Source organism: Cottoperca gobio, chromosome 19, assembly GCF_900634415.1.
Source record: "Cottoperca gobio chromosome 19, fCotGob3.1, whole genome shotgun sequence".
NCBI lineage: Eukaryota > Metazoa > Chordata > Actinopteri > Perciformes > Bovichtidae > Cottoperca > Cottoperca gobio.
In genome coordinates this window covers 4,567,545-4,588,408 of record NC_041373.1, presented here as the reverse complement: position 1 = coordinate 4,588,408, position 20,864 = coordinate 4,567,545, and the positions used below count along the sequence as shown (strand labels likewise).

The following is a 20,864-nucleotide window of genomic DNA, read 5'->3' as shown; positions in this document are numbered from 1 at the left end:
ATGTGTGATTGTTTTGTGTGCATTTCCCCCAAACATCCACATAGGTGTTAATGTAGGGACTATAAAATAAAATAAAGCTAAAACTGCTTAAATGTTCCCGGCTTCTTTCATCCTTCCAATCCCTTGACATAAGTACACGGTGTGTGTCCTTACTCAGTGTGGTCTTGCTCTTGGCAGGGGCGATCTTGCGCACAGGCAGTGTGTTGGAGTAGACCTCCCCTCCGTGCCGCTGGGTCTGCGGTGAGGCCTTGCCCTGGGCCAGCTTGCCCTCCATCCACTGCTGGTAGTCCTCCCCTCCGTGAGCGCCCGCTGTGCCGTTCATCACCGGCATCCCTCCTTCCACAGCTCCCATCAGCCTCTGCCAAGATGATGAAATTTGCATACAGGCAATTAAAACACAAACTCTTTCTCTCCTTACATCACCCAAAGCTGTTACATAAGATCCGGCTGCTCTTCAGCTAATAACAATGAACAAGGTAAAGAGAGGATCTGGGTCAGGAAATGCTGGTTAATGAAAAGACTACATTCCAGTATGTGCCGCTTTAAAGATTAACATATGGAATGACTCCTGGGAGACGGCGGAGACTTTCAAAGTGTATTTAATCTGGGAACAGAAACACGCAACTGAATTTGCACCAGGGTTTTTAATTAAGAGCTCGGGCCGAACTGTGGCAGTCTTTCATGTAAATCTTGAAGTTTCTTTTGTTTTCTTTTCTTCTTCGTGTAACCAGGCCTGCAGGAGGGGCAGGGTGTTGAAGACCTCGAGGAAGTTGAGTGTTTTTTTGTGCAACAAGCTAATTAGCATGGTTCGCTAACAAGTTCATTTGCATTCACAAGAGTTTCCTGAGGGTGCGTTGAGGGCTCCCATGATGCAGCAGCCACATCCGGGAGCAACAGCCCTCGACATATTCGAGGTCCTTATTAAGAGTCTCATTAGACAGCACTTATCCCTGTGCTGTTGTGATTCTATCTTTGTGAGGGCCAAATCGAGCTTTAAACCATGAGAATGAAGACATGTTTGGTCACATGGTCTCACTTTTTCAAGGGCTGTTTGTTGGTTCAGACTTTAGTTAAGTAACTTTAGTTTAAGTTGTAAGGCTTTAGCTCAGAAGCAGATTTAGGCTGGGGAATGCATTACGTCAGAGAGGATCCTCACAAGTTCAAATGAGTGTGATGTAGCGCTGAATTCATTAGTTAATAATCGACTAGTCATCATTTTTTAAGTGGAAGTAGTGAAACTATTTCAAAATGCTGCCGTTCCAGCATCTAAAATGAGACGATTTCCTGCTTCTCTTTGTCTATTATTGTAAACTAAATATCGTTGGGTATTCAGACTTTTGGTCGGACAAAACAAGACATCTGAAGACGACACGTTTGGCCCTGGGAACTTGTGATGTGAGGGTTGACAATATTTCTGACCGAGCATAGAATAAAATATGATGTGTTAATTGAAAAGATAATGTGTAATCGCAGCCCTGCTGTGAAGCATTCTAGAAGAAGATTTATATAGTGACATTTTACTGCTATATAAAACATCCACAAACACAACACAAACCCAGTGAGCAATTGTAGTGGGCCATGAATAACACCAACTGCGGTTTCTATAACAACCTATAAATCATATTAATACTCCACATGTCTGAGGACGACTAAAGGAACCGACCTGCTGTACCAAGACTCCACTGGCCCTGAGGGCTGCCAGCTCTGGAGGCACCGGCAGGGGTTTAGCACCAGGGATGGGCTCAGAAATGGGCATGCCTGGATGATGAGAAATGGGAACCATGGTGCCGGCAACGCCGCTCATCTGCTGGGCCAGGAACATGGCACGATCTGGCAGTTTGTTGGGCTCGGCACACGCCTGCTGCCACACCGGGATCTTCTGGGATAAGAGCTCCTTCCCCTTAAAGAAGGAAGGAACAGAGGGGTTGAGCTTTATTTAAGACTGGATATCAACTTCCAGTCGGATCACAGCTACTAAAACCTGTTGCACATTTTATTCATTCATTTATTTGTTTGACTCGATAGAAATTAGAAAGTAAAAATGTCCTCTAAAAAATAATACAATTTCTAAAGCTGTCATTGTTTATGTTAAGAAGTTTGAATCACTACTTGGATATGGATCTGCATCGAAATACATAGTACATTTAATAGTTTATGAATAGCATCTCACAACGCTAATACATCTTTTAGATCTGCACCAAAATCATCTTGGTCCTGTAAACATCTGGTGCTTTTGTAAATGTTGCATGGCACCACATTATATAAGCAGAAGTATTTGATAGATGAAAGGAGGAGAAGAGGGATGAGAGATATTAATCCTCCTATATGAGAAGCTCCCAGCTGGTGCTTGAAGTTACATTTCCGCCATACATTATACAGTAGGGCCGTTGCATGAAGATACTTCTCATTAGCATTCATCAACAACGATGAGAGAGTTCTGAATCCATGAATATTAGAAAGACACTGAGGAGAATCTGCTGCTCAAACAGTTTTAACTCCACCAGGCTGGAGTGGAGGACAAACACAGTGAGGTTCCACTGTGGGGAGTGTCTGTGGGCTGCAGAGTCAGGTTTCTGGGTGTGGGTGGGATCATCAAATAAATTAACACTTACACAGATATAAAAGTACAGCAAAAAACAAATGCATACCAACAGTGAGCATCGTGTCACTGGGGATTCATTCTCCAACTAAAATAGCTTTAATGATTTCTTTGTCACAGTAAAAGTCTTGCTTCTTGTTGACATTCAGTTTCAGGCAGGGTTAATGGAACTGGAATGAATGGGATGTCCCCCACGTCTTTGTATGTGTGCAGCAAAGTCTCTCAGTGTTTCTTGCTGCAGGTAGAAATTATGAGTCACTACGACCTCAGTTAGCCCTTTTCAATAGCTGAGGCAGAGCGTAGGTGGGATGGTGCCTTCACCAGTGTGATGATTAAAACGACAAGCAGACGTTGGTCCTTTTTCTTTAATTCCTGCCTTCTCGCTTCACAATCACACACAGGACAACCTTTTCCTTACAGAAACTGAATGTGTAAGAGAGAAAATCACCAGTGGTGTTTCTCGAAGATCCTTTTCTCCCATCATCTACAGTAACTACAGCTGTCCTTGACAACATAAATTCTTATTTGAATAACACTCATACTATTTTATTAACTTGAGATCTGAGTTTTTAACAAAAAATCATACAAAAGCACCACTTTAAATCTTGTCTTTACCAGACATGTGCTTATGTTTCTTTGAAATAAGGGATTCAGCATGACAATGCACTAAGTGATAAGTATGTTTCTAATACGTTGTAGACATGAGCGTCACAAAGGTGTAGCTCAGCTCCCAGCTTGGGCCATATGGAGAATATCAAATACCACGACATCTTTTACCAAATACCTAAATGTCGATATTGCGACCATATTGTAGAGTAAAATATTTAGACAATAACATTTTCAATTTCAATTAATCTGCTGATTATTTTCTCAATTAATATTCTAAAATAGTCTATGAAATGTCAGACATTTTCCAATTCCCCACAGCCCAACGTGATGTATTCAAATTGCTTGGTTTATTTGACCAATAATGCAAACTCCAAAGGAAGCCAGCTAACTATAAGACAAAGAAAAGCAGCAAATCTTCACACAGAAGCAGCGACCAGACTTGAAACAATTCAAGATTTGACTGTACTTCAGAACAGAGTTGAAGACTGATTAAATCTTTTTCTGCTGTTTATGCATCATCATGTCAGCAGTGTGTGTTCTCTGCTTCCTCCCTCTGTCTATCAATCACTCTTTCTGACACATTCATGCCCACACAGTCAGTGAACCAAGTGTTCTTGCAAGAAGTAGGTCATTCTCTCTCCCGCTGCCTCCCCACTTCGCCCTCCTCCTCACCCACTCACCCACTCACCCTCCATCTCTAACACTTCGCTATACCACTTCACATTTCCCCAGTGCGTCTCCTCAGTGAGAGGAGACTATCTTGGATAATTTAAAACTCCTGATGGGTGATCTCCCAAATGCACTGATGCATGTGAAAAGCAGAATTTTTTTTTTAGGATGGAATGGACGAGAAAATGAAAGAAAGATGGAAACAAAGCAACATGCCTGCTCATCTAGTGGCTCTAAATGTGTGCGACTACATTTTTCAGATGTGGTTGCCAACATCTGCACACAACCTCAACCACATGTCTATTTGCAATTATAAACCATTTTAAAGTTCCATTAAATGACTTCATATAATATATGACTAACATTTACAAGTTACAAACATCTGTATCAGATTATGTCTTTGCAATAAACCAATAAGGTTTCAACTAATCTAATCATCTATGATAACGGATATTTTACAGAAGCACAGCTGTACGAGGAGCTCACCTAGAAAGAAAGCTAAAAGATGTGACTAGGTTCAAACTGGGCTAAATATGGCTTTTAAATATATAAATGTTTACCTATACAACTAAATATATCCTCAAAATGCTGTGGTTAATATATAAGTCAAACATCTACAACAACTGCGACTGTAGACATATTTTAATGTGGAAATCAACTCATCTGTGATTTCAAACCAGCACTTTGGGGGTGAGCAGAGCTAGAGATGACATCTTGCCGTGACATAACCGGCAGATAAAGAGGTCGAGGAAAGCTGTTGGCTGAAGCCGTTCTTTCTCACCTTGCTGTGGTAGACGCTGCTGTTCTTAGCTACAGCACACTGACGGTCCACCAGGAAGCAGTACCTCCTCCTCTCCTCGGACAGAGCGTTCTTGTAGCCCTCGGCGATGTAGTTGTCCAGCTCGCTCTGCTTATTGCTGATGGCCTCCACATACTGGGGAGACAGGAGGGAAAAGGATAGCATTAAAAAAAAAACATGAGGACATTACCTCACTGTTCTAAAAGGGTTAAAGCTGCGAGGTTTGAGAGTAGGAGGCCACAAACTGGTGGTACTTGTACTCGGAGCGTTAATGAGCCAAAATGACGTCAAAGGGACCTAATGTGAATCGAGAAGAATTACATTTAGTTTAGAGGCTCTCAAAGCTCTGTAAAAAGATATTTAAAAGAAAAGTAACTTTTAGAATTATCTTCCTATAAATATGTCCTGATGACGGTGTATAATCTAGAGACCTTTAAAACCACAAACTAAATTCCATTGTGTAAATTGGGTGAATCAACAATCCTTCAACAATGGAAGCTTTGAATGACTTCGGCAGATGATGGACAGTATTTTGATGGGTTTTCATGAATGGACTATGCCGTTTTAAAATAAAATAGGCCTCATACATCACAGTCATGACATATAAAAAGCAGACACATTTGTGCTTTCATGTTCTGCTTTGAAAGTCAATTCGCTATTCATTTGGAAAATGTCACAGCACATTAGGCCTGAAAACCATGAATTAGAACAAAAGAAGTCAAGCTCCACATAGGGTCTAATCATAGACGTCTATAATGGTGACTGTATTCTGGATTTCCTGTAGAATAGCTGAATTATAGAACTTCTGCCTTTCCAATACAAACTCGCTCACTCTGGTCTTTAAACCCATTCACCCTCTACTCCTTTCAGCCACTCCGCACACTGAGGCCCACTCTTAATGTGTGTGTTGAGGTACAGGATATTTTTCCATCAAACAAGTGGAACAACTCATCCACATCTAGCATCACCTTGAAAAACACAAACAAAAAAAAGGTAGAATGTGGTGAACCCACTTTGTCCTCAGGGTCACTTATGTAACTGAAAACATTTGAAGATTCCCACCGTGTCCAATAATGTGAAGCGGCATTCTCAGAGTGCCAGACAGCGGCGAGCTCCAGTATGAGGAGTTAATGGCCGTGTCTGGCTGTTTACAGAGAAAGTAAGCAGCCTACGCACTGTCACACGCGCCGTCACGCGCGCCGTCACGCGCGCCGTCACGCGCGCCGTCAAAGTCAAGAGGCAAACAAACTAACTGGTGGTGGCGAGATATGATTTTAAATGAGGGACTTCAGTTACCTAATGCCGTTCTAAAATCACGCATAACAATATGTGTTAATTAGGTAATTAATTAAGCTAATTAATGCATTCATTATTACATATCTCTGCCTCAAAAACATACATATCTAAAAACATGTGAATCTGTAATTTTCTAACTATAGACATCACACATATCTTCACAAACACAACAACAAGATGCAGCATCGTTTGTTTTAGACAACTGATGACCAGTTTTTTACTGCAGTGTTTACCAATTATAATGGAAATAAATATTTAACTGCGCAACTAAAAAATATGAACTCGCTTTGTTCCATTCCTGTCTTTTGAATCTTGATGGGTCTATCCTTATGTTTCAATTCAGATCACGAATTGCGCCTTTATCATTAGATATGATGGATTTAAAGCACTTGCTGCACAATGTGCTTCTTCTCGTTGAGGCTTGTTGGTCAATTGGGGAACAAATTGCTTTTAAATCTGACAGATACTGTACAAAGGGAACCTGGTATACAAGTTGTGAAAGTACACGCTGAAGAGACTTTAACACAAAGCCATCCTTCATACAGTACTGTAAGTGTACTAATTCAAATGGGATCATGTACAGGCTGAGAGATTTAATTCGAAGATCTATAAATACAGATGTGGGACATAAACATATCATTGTTTTCAAAGGGCTTATGATGAGGCTTGTCTTCTGCAACACAATGCACAGAGAACAGCATCAACAGATCTCTGCAGTGGCCGTGATGATGTTATTCTCTGTGTTGTAATCATCCTGCAGATCTGGTTTCACTTGTTTTAAGAACAATAACACTTTTAGAAGTTAATGATAGACTATAATGACAAGATAGAGATTTGCAGTGTGAGATTACATCCAGATAAATAGAGGGTTCATTGGTTAGCCAAATGACTTAACGATGTGATCTGGAAAGATATTAATAAATGTGACACTATAAAGACAATAAAGCTCTTTAAATGCTTTTAACCAAACTAAACTCATTTTCCTCACTTTAGTGGGTCATTAATATTCACATGGAAATCATAGCAAATCAAAGCAGCTGATGGACATTTATGGCAATATTTTAGGTCATTATGTCTCAAAAAAGGGGAAAATAATAATAATATCATAATAAATTAAATAGAAAATGTTGCTGTGTTTATAAAGCTATGGTTTTGTGCAATAGCTGACACTTATTGACAACTGTACTTTACTGGGGGTCATTCACATGTACATCCAAGTCCAATGTACTATGAAAAAGAGTTTCACTTTGGTAAAGGAACATCGTGTGGCTCTGTAGAAAATCTGCCAAGAGAATGACATTTCCGTACACTTTACATTATCTGACTGCCTCTCTGCTTTTAAATTACATTACACTTTCATTTAGCTGACACTTTTGTCCAAAACGACTTACAATAAGTGCAAACAATCATGAGGATACAACTCCGAACAGCCGGAATCTTAAAGTACATCAGCTTCAAATTGGCCAAACCACTTTAAGTGCAGAACAATAACTTCAAATAAGCCAAACCTTTAACTTCAAATAAGCCAAACCAATTCAAGTGCTACAAACAGAAATGAGAAAATATAATATAAAATGTACGTTTTATGCATTTGGCGAAACATGCGAGTTTTCAGTCTGCAGAAGGTGTGCAGACTGTCTGCTGACCTGACATCAACGGGGAGGTCGTTACACCATTTAGGAGCCAGGATAGCAAACAGGCGGGTTTTGTTTGATGGGAATCTGGATCCCACTCGCAGTGAGCTGATTGGCAGATACAGAGCGAAGTGAACGAGCTGGGGTGTATGGTTTGACTATGGCCTGGATGTAGGAAGAGGCTGATCCATTCACAGCATGGTAGACCAGCACCAGAGTCTTCAAGCAGATTCGGGCCGTGAAGGGAGCGGAGTATTGTGGGAACACTTGGCTGCTTCACCCACCCCTCAGTCTATATCACACTCACTGTCCACGGCCCCCCTTAAGGCAGGGGGAGGCTTACTGATCCCTGTAATGACCCTAATACCCTGACAGGGATGATGTGACTGCAGACACGCAGCAATTAATCTCATCTTTTCTTTCTTCTATACAGACTGATTGCAGAGAGATGAGGTGAAAACACATAACGCCTCATCACTATTAAATACAAGATGAAGAGTCATGCTTTGTTTATGATGCTACAATTACTGAAAGCTGCGTTACTTTACTCCTGTGTGGTATTAATGAATGGGAAGCTCGGTTTTCTTTCACATTTTATCCAAGTTCAACCCCTTACAGTTGATTGTCTTGATTTGATATATTTTCATGGCAATGTATTCATCATTTTCAGGCTGAACTAAGCGTTTAAGAAGTACAAATTGTCTGCCATTTGCCCTACACTGGCATTTCAAAGTTTTAGTTTTCAGTTTTGACCCATGATTCATCACATTACAGCTCATCTGTGCTAGTTTAGTTTATCATCTCTGTCAAAAGTGGGTCTTTCTGGCGGGTAACACTGAATATACTGATGTGCCACATGAAGGAGCCTCTTTGTCACACCTCAAATCTTTAAAAGAAGATCTGTCATATCTCATTCTCCAGCGTCTGACCCTTACAGGCATCAAATCAAAATGCAACCGGAAGAGAAATTAAGGAAACTTATGTGCCAGAAGACATTTAGCAGGAAAATAACAATTTCTATGTAATGCACCTACATGTGGGTGCACAATGGCTGAACATGCACTGATCACCCACAGTGAAATAATAAATGGTGATGCGCCAAAGCAGCAGAGGAAGAGGAAGAGGAAGAGGAAGATGAAGACCACATGTGAATCATACAAACAACGGAGGTGGAGAGGCTTTCAGGTAGCCTACGAAAACACACAGCAAGTGATCGTGTTGATCAGACACAGAGCACCATGCGGAGGTCAGAGCGGCCGCGAGCGAGCGGTTAATCACCTGAGAGTGACCGACGGGCTGTGACATGGGGGAGGGGGAAATTGTGTGGAGTTATGAGTGCACTTTACAGATAAAGAGAAGGAGAAAGTTGATATGTAGTTTACCCTGGAGTACATGAGTATGTTCCGACTTCCTCATGATTATACAACCTTCGTAGAATACCCTGTGAGCTCTTACAAGGAGACAAAACACCACATGGGAGTACGGCTATGAAGCTGTCAAACATGTCTCTATTTCACCCCAAGGATAAAGTCTCCTCACCTGGAAGCAGGTAAGATACAGTGTGTACTCACAGAATGTAAGGCAAAGCAAAACAACTTTGAAAAATGTGCTTTTGGTAACATAATTGGATTCCTCTCACTCAAATACCATGAAGTATGATGTAAGGTTTCCTCTTGTACTATTACTAGGAGACACTGGAGTTTGCATGTGAAGCGCACTCCTAAAGCTGCAACTCGTGAATATTGTCAGCAGGGAATCGATTCGATTCTTAAGAAGATTAATTGTCAACTCTACACAATGTCAACACATTCTAAATAATGCCAATTGCAAGCTCCAGTGTCCACAGTGAAAACCTCAAAGATTTCACTTGTCCAAAACCCAAGAATATTCAATATAAACATCATATAAAACTCAGAAATGCAGCTATGTGTTACATTTGAGAAGCTGGAAACTGCAATGATTTGTAAATGTTCCTTAAATAAATGACCCCAGTGGCCCCAGGTTTGATGTTGCTTTGTGTTCGTTTGATTCATTCTGTCATTACCTAAACCTGAGGCCCTGTTTTATAGAGTTATTTATAAAACCTTTATTATTGCAGTTGAGTTTATGCTCATGGTTCATAAACCTAAAATGTATATGTATACCATCAAATGACCACAAATGATGTATAGTCTGCTGTGAGCTCTTTACTTGATGGGCGACAATCTACAAATATTATACAGACTGTCTATCATACAGTATATGTCCTATAACCTCATGAACCCCATTTCATTTTGTTCCTGACATTGTGTGTGGGTACGAGCGAGAAAGTATATATATATATATATATATATATATATATATATATATATGATGTGAAAGGTTTTAGAGCTATAAGATGGGCAAAGCACAGTTCTAAAACAGATCCCTGGAGAGCGCAACTACTTTGATAAACATTAAAGTACATTAACTCACCAAAGCGGAGTTCCTTTTCAATTATTTAAGTCATTTTAATACATCAGGAATGCTGCATGTGGTGTACACGTGTGATATGGAGCCCTAATTAGATTGCAACTGACCGTTCATGCCTCAGCCAGTCAGCTGCTCTCCGCCTAAAGCTCCCTCTTAACACAAAATATAAATCTGGCCAAAAGCTGCTCCTGGTTTCTGCTGACAGTGAGCACGATCAGCATTTAAGACGTGTGCTGGGAGGGCGAGTGTGCGCTTGTGTCTCCAGTATTTATCGACTGATTTCACTTTTAAGGTGGTCTGAACCCTCTAAAACTCTGACTCTGCAGAGTGTGAAACATGTCAGGGAGTGCGTTTGAAGCTTAAACAGATTGATCAGTGAATAGATTTACATTGTTAAACATGCATGACATGAGGTTTTCTGTAAATCGAACCAACCTCACAAGAGGGATATTAAGCACCGTGATGGTATGCTCATCGTTTCATGCATGCTTGGTTTATTGCTGAAAGATTACCTGCACTGCAGTTTTCCCTCATCTCAACCTGACAAACCTCTCTGTCTCACAGATATGAAAGACAACAGAAACGACTGTAAGAGAGTGTTGTGTTAAGTGGCTCCGATGCTCCTTTAACATTTAAAACAATAAATGTTTCTCAGGATTGAATCAACTGTGGTGTGTTATCATTTACATACAGTGAGCAAGTGTTCGAGTCATCTCAGCTGCTGTCAGAGTTTAAATGTCACTGAAATTAAAACAGATTTTTTTGGATACTGTTATGCATGAGGCTGCGCTCTGGTTGTCAAGGTTCATCTGGAAACAAGTGATTTGCATTAACTCCCTTTTAGACACAGTTTTTGCCCATATTTATTTTTTAATAATTATAATTCGGTTGATGATCCGTTTAGGTTTCAGGAGATTAAGGAATAAAGTAACTGATGCAACAACCCTGTCTCCTAAAAACTACGTTCCCATACAACTAAAGTGCATTCTTAATGATGTAGAGGGAAACATTGGCTATTTCTCCCGGATTACACTTGCAGTTTGAAACATTTGGTTAACGTTGTGTTAACATTTAGTTTGACGCAGGACACCTGGATGAAAGCCCTGCGTTTGTTTGACCCGACCTGACCTTACGTGGACTCCCATTAGACACGTATTTCGTTCGTATGCAGTTGTCTGGGAACGTGCTGGTGAAACATCTGAGAATAAATCCTTATGACTTTGATGATCTCGTGACATTTACTCCAGTGCCATCTCGAGGTTCCTAATTGTGTCATTGAGTCAATCATCTCATCCCTCCCTATTGCTCTCTTTGGTACACAGCTCTCCTCTCATGACGTGCTGCCATCTCCTGTGATCTCATCCCATTAAAAAACTGAAAACATGAGAAAATAACTAGAAGGCAGGTGTGAAGTTTTTTCACGCATCATTCACACGTGAACTACATGGCAGGAAATCCCCACTTTTCCCTCATCCATCATAGCGGTCTTCTCATGATGGGATGATGACTGTGTGTTTGATTGGTGCTACTACTCTGCACTCGCATGTTGGGGAAACAAATTATGCAATTATGCAGTTGCTTCCAACTAAACAAATATCTGCATAAGAAGTTAAAGCTACCGTATGTTGAGCCGTGTTAAAGAACAGTTCTGGAACTTTATGAAAAAGATGAGAGATACAGGCCCAGATCTCACTGTTACTGAGACAAGACAAGAGAAAGCACAAATGTAACGAAGACAAGAAGGTCAATCGGAGAGCGCAGAACTCCACAAAGGTCATTTCCAAATGTTAAAAATAATACGTGTAACTGGATCTGCTCCAAAATGTAATGGGTTCTTCCTTGGCCCATGATACACCCTTTCACCAAGTTTCCTAAAAAATGAGCCAGAGGTTTCTCCCTTTATCCTGCTGGCAAACACAACCAAAAACATGAACTCATAATCTGCATCTTTCATCCTTTCTTATTGCAGAAAAACGAGAGAATTCTGCAGGACATGATGCAGTGGAAGTTGGAGGGAGGATGAGTGATTTCCTTTACATTAGCATCAGTCTAAAGCCTTTCTACAAATCATGCTTCAGTCACAAATGGAGACTAGGAGATTCATCAGATGGTATAGGCAGCAGCTCTGTGCTTTATGGCCCCTGAGGTACACAATTATAAACGTGTGAATTCCCATCACCTTTAGTTTCAATAATAACATCAATCATTAGCAGGAGGAGCGATGGCGATTACTTTAATCTGTGCTCGATTCTTTTTCTTGCTGCTCCAAAAAAAAGGCCTCAGTGAGCTGTTGCATCACTTAACTAAAAGTTGGATAGAGGAGGGATGCAGTAAGTGAGGAGGACGCTTTACTGGAGAAACATCATGTACTCATTATGTAGAAACAAGTGAGCCAACACACATCCACAGTCAAGCTTTCAGGCTTTAAGCACAAACATTATTGTCCGTCACAAGTACCCAGACAAATACATAAACCATATTGTATGTTCAAGAAGGTACATTTGTCCTTTATCTTTGGCTGTGAGCTTCACTGTGCAGGCCATCGGTGTTTCCTGTTCCTGCCAAGACCTGGTTCCCCTGAGAGCCAATAAGACGCACAGCAAGAATCTGGCTACCGAAACACACTTAGTACACAGAACACACAGGCTACTCAGGAGGTCTACAGCACACACACACACACACGCACGCGGTTTTGTACTAGACTATATGCTGCAGGAATATTTCACATGACCTCTGACTAAACGTCAACCAGATTTCACTTAAATGTGTAAACAAGACTTTGAGATATCGCAATAAGCAAACAGACAAACAGGAATAAAACATGATCTGCTTGCTGGAGGTGATGAAGACATGCATGCAGGGTACAGAATTTACCTTTTTTGTCCAATGGCTAAATGGCTATTGAATGCTCAAATATTTACCAGTCACTTAATATATTGCCATTGTTTTTGCTTGTGATTGAAACAAATCTACAAGCCACTTGAATATTTGAACAGAATTTGGCTGGTAAATGTTGGTAATGTTGTGCACTGCACACGTGCATGCATTAATGATGTACACACAGGTACACATTCAAATAAGTGAGGTGTTCAACTTTGGACATTCAGTTCATGTGATAGGGATGAAACATCAGGGGCCTGGTATCTCAGCCGAGACTCTTTCAGACCTGATAAGCCATGAAGGCCCAAAAGGAACTGCAGGACTTTGGGGCTGAATTTAGCTGTTGTTCCTCAAAGCTCCATGTATCGATTATTGTAACGAACGGCCCGGCTGCCCCTTTCACGCTCCGCCAGCCATCCATCGAAACAACACTAACAATTACACAATAATTACGTCCCCGGCTGCCCCTACACAGCGGTGTGGGCCGACTGCCTCAGCCTCTGGAAGTGCTGCACAATTAGCCCCTAACCTCTGACGCCAGGTTGTCTTGGCACTGCCATGAGTTAAAGTCATTCACATTCTCTTACTGTGCGTTTAGTTTATCTACTGTACGGTTTAATTTGATTAAGACTGTGTAATTACACATGCTTTATTAAATTTGAATAAAATGTCATTAAGAGATTCATAACCTATAGCCCCAAAGCTGGGATCGGATCAGACTCTAGACTCATGCATTCATTAAAATCTTAAAGAAATCGCTCTGATCTTCCAAACATTCACTCCAAGTCTTTCTGTCTAGTCCCTGTTGTCAAAGTACATTTAATTATAATACTTTTTCAAAAGTACCCTGGTTTTTGGGCCTCCTGACAGACTAGCAGTCTGACAACTATCAAATTAATCTGAAAATACCAAAACATTATGGGTAATCTAAACATGAATCCAGGCGTAATTAACTGCAGTTTACTTCTGGACTACAAAGTGTCTAAACACAATATATTCCCACATGATGTCTGCTGAAAAACCACAGTGGAGCAGCAAGTGAGTGAGTTTTTGCTGTACACGACACAGTGCAGCTCCATTGTGAGTTTAATTATTCCCATTTGACATCTGAACTGCTGACAAGGCAGAAATATAACAACAGAAGTCCATCAGCCACAGATTTACCTTATCGCAGATAACGACGTATTTGTCCCGTCACTCTATACAGAAACCCGCTGACGGCGAGAAGAAGTGTGTGTGACATTTGAGTCGGCAGACAGTTCAGCTGTGCTCAAACTGAACGTGTCCGATCCATATTTGACTAATATAGATTTTGTTTTTGTCATTTCCATCAAGTTTAAAGCCCATTACTTACACACATGGAATACATGCACACAACCACACAAGCATACAGTATTATATATAAACACATGTAACCTCAGCACTTTCCTTTGTCTCCCTCGTCTCTCTCTGCCTCTCCCCGTGCTGAGGAGCAGCCGATTGGACAGAGCACATCACAGCCGCTAACAACAGCATCTCCTGTGCAGGTTGTGTAAGAGGGCACGCCCACTATATGTCAACAGAACACCTACAGACTCTCACCGTCTCCTCACGCCTCCGCTCAAGCTGTTACCTGCGCATGAGAGAAATATGCCTCCCTTAACCTATTCACCTTCCCTAAATATCATAAACAAAGATTATGTAATATTGATAACAGTGCAGCAACTAAGGAAAATAGATGTAAATAGTGAAAGTTGTGGAAGCACTTTGGCAGAGTTACATTATCAGGAACTTTTAAAGTGTAAAACCACATGACATGATTTATTTGTGAATACATTTATTTGTGATTAGTTTGAGAAAACTGATTCATTTTGTTTTGAAAAATGATTCTATTTATATGTACTTTGTTGACCTTGGTGAAGGCCACAGTCTGAAAAGCGTCAGCTCTCCTTTATACTGCTGGACAGATGTAGCTGTATTTTCTACTTCCAGAACCACGGTTACAGTCGCAGCTCTAATCTGTGGGATAGGTTCTGCTGTTCGGCCCGTGTCTTTGGCGCAGTGAGTTTGAGTCGTAGTGTTCGCTATCTCCGTTTCTCTCACTGTGAAGAGCCTTTGCAGACTGGCACCCAAACTGCGTGTGCCTAGTCGGGGGTCCCATTCCATTCGGCTCAGCACGTCCTATCCCATCAGCAGCGTCACGGATTACCAGGCGCACTGAAGCTCAAATCCCATCAGGAGGAGGGAGAGCCAACCCTACGAGGAGCAGAGCGTGTGCTACAGCGAAGAGTCAGCGTGAGTTCACTAAAAGTCTGCCGTGGTCATTCTAATTCTGACTTTGCTGAAATAAAGATGAAGTGAATGATGAGAAACTGACTGACAGGTTTGCTGTGCCACGTACTGGGCTGAAGCCAGTCGGATCATATTTTCTTGGCACTGGCTTTTGTAATCATGTTGCCATGCGTTTTTATACATTGGTCTTCCAGCTGGCCATAAGGATGCTCTATGAGCAACAGAGCCAAGACATCTGTTTTATCCCTCATTGATCCATAGAAGCACCAGTTTGCACCATTCAAAAACACTCCTACACACATCTGACAGTTTCATGAATACACACTGCAGTTAAACACACACACACAGACTGACCTGCATCTCCTTGTCTCCATACTTGGATGGGTGCTTGCTGCCCTGGCTCTTTCTGCGCAGTTTCTTCAGCTCTGCCTGGCACTTTTCCAAACTCTCCCCTTTGCTCTTGTGCTCTGTCTGGTACTTCTTCAGTGCGGCCTGAGGGGGCAGCACAAAGTCAGCAGGGCAGTGCATCGGTCAGCATCCACAGCTGATGTTTAACACTGACATACATTCATTGCAAACTGCCCTGACTAGTGGTGAGCTTCTGTTTTACTGCTTGACTGGTGCAGGATGGGGGCTGGAGAACTGGAGGAGGATTTGAGATTATGTACTGGTTATTTCTCCTCCTTCGTTTTAGCTGTTTTTAGAGCCCCACAAAATATATTGGCATCAAAATTTGGTACGGGTCACAACTTTTCTTCTGCCGTCCCCAAGGCAAAAACAAATCAGTTACTGCAGATTTGAATTTATCCATTGTCTATTCCCAGGGGCTGGAGCCTGCACTGGAAGCAGGATACACCATGAACATGATGCCAGTCTATCACAGAACTGACACTATGTATATGTGCTGCATGTGTCTGTACAATATAAAGTATTTGACAATCCCACATTAAAGTAACGTGCAAATCAAGTGTAAAACACGAGGTCATTAGGTGGCTCTTTAGCCAATTTGCGTTTGAATACATCAGAATTTTTGGCTAATAAGAATGACATTCATTGTAGAGCTTTCCAAACATGCTGGTTCATCCCCCGTCTCAAATGATGAAATATTCTGGGACTGATTCCAAACTACTCATTACCATAAATGAATTTGTCTATTTTTTTTTTAAATGCAAAACTCCTTATTTTTACAGAATGAGTCATAATTCACAGGGCAGAGTGGGAAGTAATTTATGTAACTTTCTGCAGTGGTTTGGATGAAAGCCGATGGGAAATTAAGGAGAGAGCGTGCATTTTGTTTCTGATTTTATGAGAACATGGTTCAAACCGTATTCCCCATAACTTCAATCCCAGGGGAGGCCCTTACTGTCGAGGAGCAGAGTTAAAAGTGGTGTTTCATGAAGCATGTGGGTCATGTACACGGTTACATAATGTAGTTATGATTATGATTGATGCCATTCAATTAATAATTAAAGTTGGACTAAGGTTTTGAGCTTTTCTTCTTTACTGAAATGGTGAGAAAGTCAACTGGGGCCTACATTTTTTAATAATTACCAGCTTCAGTGCAGTAAAAGGTGGAGAAGTTATGAGAAACATTGCAAGGCTTTGTTTAACTATGAGTTAAACATGAAAACATATTATAGATAACCGCAGAGATTGTTTGCTGAAGACAACAATGGTTTAAATTGGGGGCTGAGACTGAACCAAACAATGTATATGCTGTTAAAGTACTTTAACAAACAAAATACTTAAACAATGAACTAACATTATCAACAGTGTTGACTTTATGTCAGACGTCTCTGTGTTGTGTTGCAGAGATATCTACCGAAGTTAGCATGCTAACAGCTAGCTGCGCTCCGTCCAGTCTGTAATACCACGTGTTCCTCTAGAGGTGATAGTGAGTCAGTGTAGCTGCAGTCTGCCTCAGTACAGAGGGAGAAGAAGCAGCTGCCTGACTCTTAAATATTACAGCCATGTTGCGTGTCGGTTTTATATTCCAGCCAAGGTTAAAAATCGCATTGATTTTATTTATATTTTTTACTTTTCAATATCATTTAGTTTAGTTTACAGAGTGTGTATGCTAGTTCTAATTTAGTTTTTCGGAAAGGTTTAGGTTGTTATTTTTTGTTAGGGCCATGTATAGTGTCTGAACCGTATGAAGCTACATATACATACAAAATGCATGGTTGGAGAACTGCATAGGAACGGCCATGATTTTAACTCTTTCAGTACCACACTCAGTTTGTCAACAATAGACCTGAGATTTTTTAAATGGCATTTGGTCCACTACAACATTTAAATCATATTAAAGATATCATCATCATCATCATCATCATCATCATCTGTGGTTAAATGTCTCGAGAGTTGAAGGAAACTCATGCTGACTCCTGAAGTATTATAGCTCAGTTTAGTTTTTCTTAAAGAATATACTTTTTATTTAGTTCCAGTTGTATTCGACTATAATAACCCTGGTACCAACATAGTCAGGAGGTGGAACTTTGTGTCTCTATATAATTGTACATCAAAAAGAGAATCTCACATTCAGGTAGCGTGCATCCAACTCCACCTTCTTCTCCAGCTCTGTGAGCAGCTCGTTGTGGAAAGACTTCAGCTGTAAGACAAACAGGGACACAAAAACCTCAAAACATTGCAACACACTAACTAAACCTCAAGTACTTACATTATGCACAACCACAGTGGATTATTTTCAAAAAGGAATTGTGCTGATGTTTTTGCAAGAATGACTTGAAGGGATGCGTTTGTTTTGCTGTCGGAAATGTCACACCCAAAGGAATAAGGGAGGATGTCTGGTATGTAAATGCATGCCAAAGTCAATTGGCTATCTCTGTATGTATAGTGTGTGTGTATGTGTGTGTAGGTTGAGTAAAGCTGAACCAGAGATGAAATATTGTTAAGGAAACTATAAAGGACACATCTTCACTTGTCACAATCTACTACCCAAAGAACACATTCTTCTGTATTGTCACTCTGTGACCTCTCATCGTCTGCGTCTCTCCCTTATCCTCCATGATGGGAGATGTAATATTTTCTTAAACTACTATCAGCAGGATACTTGCTAAAAGAGCAGGAACTCTGCACCGTTTAGATTGCAAGGAGCATTGAGTTCATTGCCTAGAATGGAGAAGGAACCTTTAATGGGTCTCAGTGAAGAGCAAGGTCTTTAACAAAAGCTATAATTTTGCTTAACGTCACTGTTGTATTCATTCTCAATGTCTCTAGATAAGAGATAAGCATCTGCTCAATGCACAATTTGTGAATGATACTGCTGTATATAATCATTATCTTGGATCATTGACATCCATTACCCCAAAGGATGAGATGACAATTTAAAAGAAAACCACCCTTTTGAACATACTTTGTATTAAGATCAAAGCGAGTCTGCTCCTCATTTCTTCTCTCGGTTGTCTGAACGTTCTCTGATTATGTTTCCAAAATTGGCCACTTTACTCTCTGGAAGACTCAAATAAAAATCTTTTGGAGAACTTCTATTGAAAAGTGTTTTCAGTCTGTAATGGCTGCAGTTTACATATCAGAAGATTAGTAAACGTATTATTAAGTGAAGCTGCCGTCTTCAGAAAATAGTACAGGGGTCGGGAACCTATGGCTCGCGAGCCATACATGGCTCTTTCGATAATGCAATATGGCTCGTTTAACATTTTTTAACATGATTAACAAGTAATAAATAATTATATTGTGACATTTTAAAGTAAAAACATTTAGCAGCGGATTTGTTTTTAGTTCTCCCCTCTCCTTTCCTCCGCTCTGTCTCTGGCTGTAGGTGAAGGTGTGTTCACACGTGTGTGCATAGGGGGCGGAGCCCCGCCCTAAGCGAAACCGAGCAGAGGAGAAACTGCACAAAGCAAGCAATAGACCGGGGGGGTCAAACTCAATCACAGGGAGGGCCAAACACGGTCCACATTTATTGAACAGGATACACATATTGGATAAAGTGCAAAAAGATATGGAACATATTTAAGTCAACTGCAAACAGATTGCTGAGCAGTTCAATTTAAATTTCTGAGCTGCAAAGTCGGCAAATGCGCTCAGTTTATCAGCAGAATGCGCAGGTGGAGATGGTTTGTCAGTGTTTGGAAACACGCAGTGACCAAAGTTTCCTTCTGCATCAGAGTCTCCCACAGAAAGCTCGGCTTAGAAAGCTCTCACTGCATCATACATGTCCGTGATCACACGGCCCTGAAGCAGTGAGATGCTTCGTTATGTCGCACAAACAGTCCAGCTCACATCGCCACTTTCGTCCCAGAGATCTGTGGTGTCTTTCCCTTTGCTTTCCAAAAACTTTGATTTCATTCACACATTTAGATACTTCCTCAAATGTCTTTACCCGTGGTTGTGCCATGCATTGATGTAATTACCAAAACCGGCGGGCCAGTTATGACAGACATAGGATATTTTCTCGCGAGACGGATATAATTGTCTTGAGTTTGACACCCGTGCAGTAACACTGAAACGTGCACATAAATGAGATAAATAACGTAAGCGTTTAGTTTAGTTTATTTAATAAAAGAGCACATGTTTAATGAAACACTGATACTGCTATTAGTAATCGGAGACGTGTTATTCTTAAAAAATGCACGCATAAAGTTGCATTCAAATTTATATATTTTTATATATGGCTCTCAAGGAAATACATAAAAAAATATTTAGCTTTTATGGCTCTCCCAGCCAAAAAGGTTACCGACCCCTGAAATAGTAGTACATTAGAAGCTACTCAAGTTCGTGTCGATATGTGAATGCACGAGAGTGTTATATCTAAATAATGCGAGGGGCTCCAAAGTGAAAGGCCCACATCTGTTTGACTTTAGCAACACCACCACCACATGCTCACCATCTCTTCAAGCTGGATCTGGATCTGTCTGTGCACTTCAGCCATCTGAAAGAGCACCTCCCCTGCAGAGAGAAGAGAAGTAATGTGATAAACAAAAACAGGGAGGGAGAGAGAAAACAAAAACAGTGATATTTAATCTTTCCAATTTCTGTGAGCGTACATCGTGCAAAATAAACAAAAAAACATGCAGCCACACAGAACAGATGAGAGACAGGTGTAGGGTGTCGAGGGAGGAGGAGGAGGCAATGGACAAGATGGAACATCTGTCATGACACTGACGAAGCAGACAGAACTCATTACGTGATCAACTCAAAAGAACGTTACAGAAAAATGCAGCGCAGACAGAATTCTGAAAAATTTAAGAGCTAATCAAGCAATCTACGGGTGGAGGATTTTCCATATTACCATGACAACACTACTGCCAATAAAAACACACAGGATGTATAATAAAGGAAAATCTTTATAAATCAAGTATTTCATCTTTGCATTAACACATAAGTGTTGCACTACAACATAACAGGGGTTAAACACCAAAAAGCAGAAGCCAGAAAGAAGTTAAAAGCTAAAAAAAAACACAAAAGATAATAAGAAAGTAAAGAATGAATCATGCAGCCAGGGAGGTGCGTGTTGTTTTAAGATACCTACATGCTGCCTCCTCTGAATATGCAATGCATTGTAAAAACAAAAGGAACAAAAAGAACTAGTTTGAGCAAAGAACAGAGGGATAAGAGACCTGGAGAGACAGTGACAGATCAAACTACCCCAAGAATAATGAGACACACGACAGGTTGT

The 20,864-nt window shown here is 40.7% G+C and overlaps 1 protein-coding gene across 7 annotated transcripts in view; it reads right to left on the bottom strand.

The window, feature by feature from the left end:
- baiap2b (BAR/IMD domain containing adaptor protein 2b) overlaps positions 1-20,864 on the bottom strand; it is a 70,626-nt gene that overhangs the window by 10,864 nt on the left and 38,898 nt on the right. For 4 of the 7 annotated variants that reach the window (XM_029455674.1, XM_029455676.1, XM_029455679.1 and 1 more), the window contains 7 exons: positions 20,718-20,729; positions 20,073-20,134; positions 17,745-17,816; positions 15,563-15,700; positions 4,659-4,811; positions 1,664-1,900; positions 154-358 (listed from right to left, as the gene is read on the bottom strand). In XM_029455674.1, coding sequence (XP_029311534.1) covers positions 154-358; positions 1,664-1,900; positions 4,659-4,811; positions 15,563-15,700; positions 17,745-17,816; positions 20,073-20,134; positions 20,718-20,729 — 879 coding nt within the window. The remainder of the gene's footprint in view (positions 1-153; positions 359-1,663; positions 1,901-4,658; positions 4,812-15,562; positions 15,701-17,744; positions 17,817-20,072; positions 20,135-20,717; positions 20,730-20,864) is intronic. The other 3 variants (XM_029455675.1, XM_029455677.1, XM_029455680.1) reach the window with 1 other exon arrangement.